We start from the raw sequence: 5732 nt of genomic DNA, 5'->3' as shown, positions 1-5732 counted from the left end.
GAGGAGGAGGAGGAAATCTCTCACTTGGATGGTGAACGTTTCCTCCACTGGCCCCGCCACGTAGGAGAAGTAGGTCCCAGCCTTGGCTACCGAGTCTGTGGACATCCAGAAGGTCGCAGAGACCTGAAAGTTGAAGGAGGAGCAGCAGAGAGCAGGTAGAGCGAGAGGGGAGAGCAGGAGGAGAGCGATAGGGAGAGGAAGAGGAGGAGGAAAGGGGGAGAGGGAGGAGGACGTGGAGGATGGGGATTCAGTCAGGACTCCTTAGTTTCTCCACTATATCAGATCACCTGCATCTCGGCCATGCCCCTGAAGGGATAGATCGCAAGCGCGCCCGAGCCCCCGTAGAAGGCCATGCTGTGCTCCGGCACAACATTCTGTGAAGACGAGTGCAGCATGAGAAATATTGAGCAGGGGTAGACTTGGGGACGAAAGAAGTTGTGAGGAAGGAGAAGCAGGGAGAGGAAAGGAGAGGAGAGGAGAGGAGAGGAGAGGAGAGGAGAGGAGAGGAGAGGAGAGGAGAGGAGAGGAGAGGAGGGGAGGGGAGGGGAGGGGAGCGTCTTTACGATACAGTGAGAGGAGTCCAGAGCGGACGGATCAACGCAGGAGGTCTAGTTTGTCTACTCCACTGCTCCTGCACGGTCTAAGGTAAGAGGAGAAGGAGAATGAAGGTGGAGGTTTCCTTCACTTACCTCTGACCAGTGAAGGTACGGAACAGGCTTGCTTCCCTCGTCCTCGTTCCTCCCCTCCCCCTCGCTGCTCCTCCAATCTCCCTCCCCTCCTTGCTGACCCTCAGGCCACTGAAGCTTGTCCCTCTTGTCGTAGCTGGGATCGGAGCGATAGTCGAGCTTTCCTGCTCCTGCTCCTGCTCCTGCTCCTGCTCCTACTCCTGCTCCAACCCCAGCTGGGGATCTGACCTCCTCACTCCGTCCTCCCTGCGTTGCCATGGGCGGCCAGTGGAGATGCTGAGCTTCTTTCCCAGCGTAGTAGTGCATCCTGGAGCTCCTGCTCCTCTTCCTCTCCCTCGACGTCGCACCCGAACTCGCTCCCTCTCCTTCCCCCCCCGCCTCCTCATGCGGAAAGTCTTCGTACGGCCCCGGCTGCGCCTCCTCGGGACAGTCCGCGTAAGGGCCATCGCAAGGATTCTAGAGGAGGAGATGATTAGATACAACCAGCCCCTTCCCTCTACACAATTTTCTTCCTCATATAATCTGCCCCTTCCCCTTCCTCCTAACACCCCCCCTCACCTCTCCCTCGCCTCTCCTCCTCCCCTCCTTCCTTCGCCTCCCACACACCCCCCTCCCCTCACCTGCAGAATGTTCTGAGGAGTCTTTGGCCAGTCACCAGCCTCCTTCTTCTCCCTCGGCTCCGGGGGCACCTATGGACCATCTCAACCCGCTGAGGGTCCAGAGGATACAGCACCTGCAGGGCCCTCCTTCCCCTCTCCCCGTCCGATCCTGGGACGAACCTCTCGTAGGCGCTCTTGCCGTTCCTGCGCAGCCAGCCGTGAACAGGAGCAAAGAGGACTAGTCACTTCACTTATTCGTCAGCCCGTGGCCCTTTGGATACACACGATGCAGTTCCTGAGAAAAAAGATTCAACTGAATCGCCTCCTGCCTCACCTTCTTCTCCTCCATTTCCTTACTGCTCTCCCTCCCATCCTGTCGTCCAAATCTGATCCTTGTTTTCCTCCTCTTCCCCTCTTTCCTTCCCTGGTTCTTCCCTCAACTTCATCCTTTCGCCCTTACCATCGTCTTGCCGTCGACGGCAACGACTTCCCACACACACTTCCCGTTGCTCCAAATGTCTCCATCCCTTGACGCCACAAGCCGTTGGCTCCCCCCGTCATGTGTGAAGACCTGGACCCAATGAGCAGGCAGCAGGCATGTGCTCGAGGAAAGGAGGTCGAGGGGATTGTGGAGGAGAAGGAGGAACAAGCTGGAAAGGAGGAGAATAGCAGTAACAGGCGCAGGATGTAAGAGGCTGGAAAGGAGGAGGACGACAGGAAGAGCAGTGCAGCACCGTGACTGAGATCGAGTTCTCTTGCATGATCTTTGAGCACTGAGTGAGCTCCATCGTCGCCTCGTCCAGAGGCCCTGCAGGAGGAGGAGGATGTCAAGTTGAGGGTCCAAGGAGAGAAGACGAGGGAAGGAGGGAAGCATCGAGCTCGATCGTCTATCTGACACCTCTGATCGCTCTCAGACTCTTCCTCACCTGCTTCACTCTCCTTGAGCTCCACAGACACCCAGTATCTCCCTTCCACAAGGTTCTCGAGGGCGATGGTTAACGGGCCGCCATCGTCAACGTCATCTGCCTCCACGTCTTCCCTCTTCTTCTCCTCATCGCACACCTGGTCGTCCACCAGTCATCCCGTTGACCCAACTCTCCTCCAGCTCTCACGTGGTTGAGGTCTCGTCCCAGATCCGGCTCGTTCTGACCCGCAGGCAGGCCCAGTCGTACTCGGCATCCTCCCGGACTGCGACCGGGCCCGATGAGGAGAAGAAGGAGCGCAGAATGTGTTCACTCACGTGAGGATCTGAAGCTCAAGATCGACGAGCGGAGCGCGAGGGTTCCACCATCTCTTCCCCCACGCCAAGACGAATCGGATTTCTCCTACGGCTGAAGGAAACTCAGAGACAGGACACTCGTACAGTCTCCATGAGACTCACGAAGGTAGGGGTTCATGAGCAGGCGGATTCTCACGGGATAGCCAGGTATCGCCGTGTGCTCCTGGCTCTCCGCTGGATCGTACCCATCCTTCTCCCCAAAGACCTGATTTCACAACAAAGGAATCATCACCTCCTCTCTTGCTTATCAGCAGCGCGTCTCACGCTGTAGATTGCTGGAGCTCCGACGAGGACAAACTTGCCGTCCTGGTCTGTCATGGTGGAGTAGAGAGCCGGCACAGGAGAATCCGACCGCCCCTCAATCGCCGCCGTCATCCCGACAACCTGAAATCCCTTTGCGATTGAGCTCAGTGCCCTCGAGATCCCCGAGTGAAGCGGCTGGTCCTTCTCGATCTGGTGGGGCACAGTCACAACCAACATCACAAGCACAGACAAGCGAGCTTTCCTTCTCAATCTCCGTGGGCTGCAGACTGTCATTCTCCCCTACCAGCTGTACAACGACGTTTGAAACCGTCCTGCCGGTAAGAATATCCACAGCCTCACCCTCTATCCTTGCTACCAACATCCCTTCCCCCGCCACGCGCTTGCTGTCTGGAACGAGGGGAGGCAGAGGAACATGCTGTTTGCTTGCAAGATGTTTCACGTCTGCAATCTCGCTGTTGATGTCTGCAGTCTCTGAATCCTTCGAATTTTGTGGAGAGTCGAGGTCGAAAATTTGCCTCTCAAGTACGTCATTGAGGATTCTTGCCTTCTCATGTATCCCTGCCGCAGCCTCCGAACTCCAGCGCACATCATCATCATCCCCTCCTGTATCACCATTCCTGGATCTCCCAAGGAGATCAGCTAGAATCTGCGACTTTACCAGCATCGCTGCTCTTATGTTGTCCCTTTTGCCCACAACACTCCTCAGCAGCCTCTCCTTCAGCTGCACGTAGTGCTTCAGTCTGCCTTTCTGCAGCAGAAAATCTTCATGCCCTGGAGTCTCATGCCGGCGCGAGGCGCTCCAACATGCTAGGACAAGTACAGTCGCACAGACCAGCACTACGAACAGACGGCGGAACGAGACTAGGCGTCCTCTCGAGCTCTGCTCGTCAACCCGCTCGGGTCTGACTCGCTCGTGCCACTGGCTCAGCTCCTGCATGCTCGCAAGCGCACCGCGACTCAACTCCTCAGCTCCTCGTCGCTCCCCATACAACCGTCATGTTCGTCCCCGCCGCCATGGCAGCAGGAAAGTCTATTTCGGGTGATGCACCTAGTCAAATGCCTTGTAGCGACACGGGATTCCAGGGCAGCACCCAGACTGACAACCAGTACCTTATGTGTCGGGGTACGTAGGAAGCGCGAGGAGGAGGAAAGGGAGGAAGACGGAGGAAGGACGACGATGACGAGGAGGAGTAGGAGGAGGAGGAGAAGTTGACTAGCTTCTTAGAGAGGATTAGACCAACTCTAGCTAGTGCTGGAACAGAATCATCTCCTTCTGGTCTTAGAAAATCAGAAATACACCGTCAAATCCTCCTCACGATGGTATCACGAAATCTCCCCATTCAACGGATGAAGGAAGCCATGGTCAAACAAACGCAGCAGAGAGATTGGCTCTCGTCCTAGAACTTAGTTGCCTGCTGCTGCCCGCTGCCCCCCTTTGCTTCCCCCTCCCCCCCCACCTAGACAAATCGAGATCCGCCCTTTTCGGGATCTCGACTCTACATATCTTCAACTCATCAGCACGCTCCACCTGAAAACCCTTGCGGGACTCCCTCACGAGCCTCCTTCTCTTGTCTCCCTTCTAATCACTCTCTTTGCGCCTTCGCAGTGCGACAACAGGCATCTATGTCCCAAGACAAGGTGAGCTCTCTTCTCCGCTGCCGCACCCCTCACGTAGCTCTTCCTCTAGCCGCATGACCCTCAGATGTATGCTCCTCCCACCGGGACGAGTCGCCCCAAGGCTCCTCACTACAAGAGAGACCTGGTCGGCTACGGTCGCTACCCACCAGATCCCAAGTGGCCGGGAGGCGCTCGGGTTGCAGTTCAGCTTGTGATCAACTACGAGGAGGTGAAGTTATCGGCTCTTTGCTCTCTCTAGCCCCTCTTGTCACCCCCTCCTCCCTTCTTCCTCCAGTGATCCAACCACCACAGGGATCAGAGAACTGTGTCTTGGACGGCGACGGTCAGTCAGAGCATCTCCTCAGCGAGATCGTCGGAGCTCAGCCGTACAAGGGGGTGCGGCATGTCAACATGGAGTCCATGTACGAGTATGGCTCCCGTGCTGGGTTCTGGAGACTGTTCCGGATGTTCACAGAGCGGAGCATCCCTTGCACGGTATACGCCTGCGCCCTTGCGCTGGAGCGCAACCCTGAAGCCGCGCAAGCCATGGTGGAGGCGGGCTGGGAGGTCGCCTCGCACGGCTATCGGTGAGCACATGTCAGCCACGGCTAGGCACTGAGTGGAGCCTTGCATGTTGTCCGGCGCCCCTCGACGATCAGCTGGTGGGACTACCAGTACGTCGACGAAGCGACCGAGAAGGAACACATCAAGCTTGCTGTCGAGGTCCAGCAGAAGACCATCGGGCAGCGTCCCCTCGGGATCTACCAGGTTGACAGGGAGCGGTGACGACGTGGCTGATGGCGAGGTTTTGACAGGGGAAGCCCAACGAGAACACGCTCAAGCTGGTGGTGGAGGAGGGGGGATTCCTCTACAACTCCGACTCTTACGCCGACGACCTTCCGTACTGGAATACTCAGGTCCTGCTCCCCCTGCTCCTCCTGCTCCCCCTGCTCCCCCTGCTCCTCCTCTCCCCCTCTTCCTCCCCCCACTCCTCCACCCCCTCCTCCTCTCCTCTCCCCCTTCTTGATTGTCCTCGTATTGATTTTTAACTTAACTTTGAGTAAAGGAGTTGATCCCGGCGTTTTGCACGCCTTTTTGAATTCTTGGGACTCATCAACGAGCACCGTCAGTGAGCGAGGGGAGGGAGGCGGCTGGAGCGAAGAGGAGCGGGTCAAGGGAGGAAGAGCCTGACACGAGGAGGAAGAGAAAGGAAGAGGAGTCAGTTAGAGGACGGGCCTAGACATCAGTCAAGATGCACCTCAAGTCGTTTTCTGCGGGATCGTACCA

At 57.2% G+C, this 5732-nt stretch overlaps 2 protein-coding genes across 2 annotated transcripts in view; one reads left to right on the top strand and one right to left on the bottom strand.

The window, feature by feature from the left end:
• Nucleotides 1-278: 278 nt before the first annotated feature.
• GUITHDRAFT_104556 (hypothetical protein) lies at nucleotides 279-3765 on the bottom strand (the record flags this gene model as incomplete). The annotated part of the gene is made up of 13 exons (XM_005836517.1): nucleotides 279-374; nucleotides 690-1142; nucleotides 1307-1375; nucleotides 1420-1489; nucleotides 1537-1580; nucleotides 1746-1856; nucleotides 2020-2093; nucleotides 2212-2347; nucleotides 2398-2473; nucleotides 2526-2616; nucleotides 2667-2769; nucleotides 2829-3017; nucleotides 3112-3765. The coding sequence occupies 13 exons, from the start codon at nucleotides 3763-3765 to the stop codon at nucleotides 279-281; spliced, it is 2166 nt and encodes a 721-aa protein (XP_005836574.1).
• A 765-nt stretch (nucleotides 3766-4530) lies between these two features.
• The window catches only part of GUITHDRAFT_67817 (hypothetical protein), a gene marked incomplete at both ends in the record, with an annotated part of 5594 nt that continues 4392 nt past the window's right edge, over nucleotides 4531-5732 (top strand). The window contains 4 exons of the mRNA XM_005836516.1: nucleotides 4531-4674; nucleotides 4758-5032; nucleotides 5105-5213; nucleotides 5261-5362. Of these exons, the coding sequence (XP_005836573.1) occupies nucleotides 4531-4674; nucleotides 4758-5032; nucleotides 5105-5213; nucleotides 5261-5362 (630 nt within the window). The remainder of the gene's footprint in view (nucleotides 4675-4757; nucleotides 5033-5104; nucleotides 5214-5260; nucleotides 5363-5732) is intronic.

The sequence above is a fragment of the Guillardia theta genome, assembly GCF_000315625.1.
Source record: "Guillardia theta CCMP2712 unplaced genomic scaffold GUITHscaffold_17, whole genome shotgun sequence".
Lineage (NCBI taxonomy): Eukaryota > Cryptophyceae > Pyrenomonadales > Geminigeraceae > Guillardia > Guillardia theta.
This window is presented reverse-complemented; position numbering and strand designations above follow the sequence as displayed.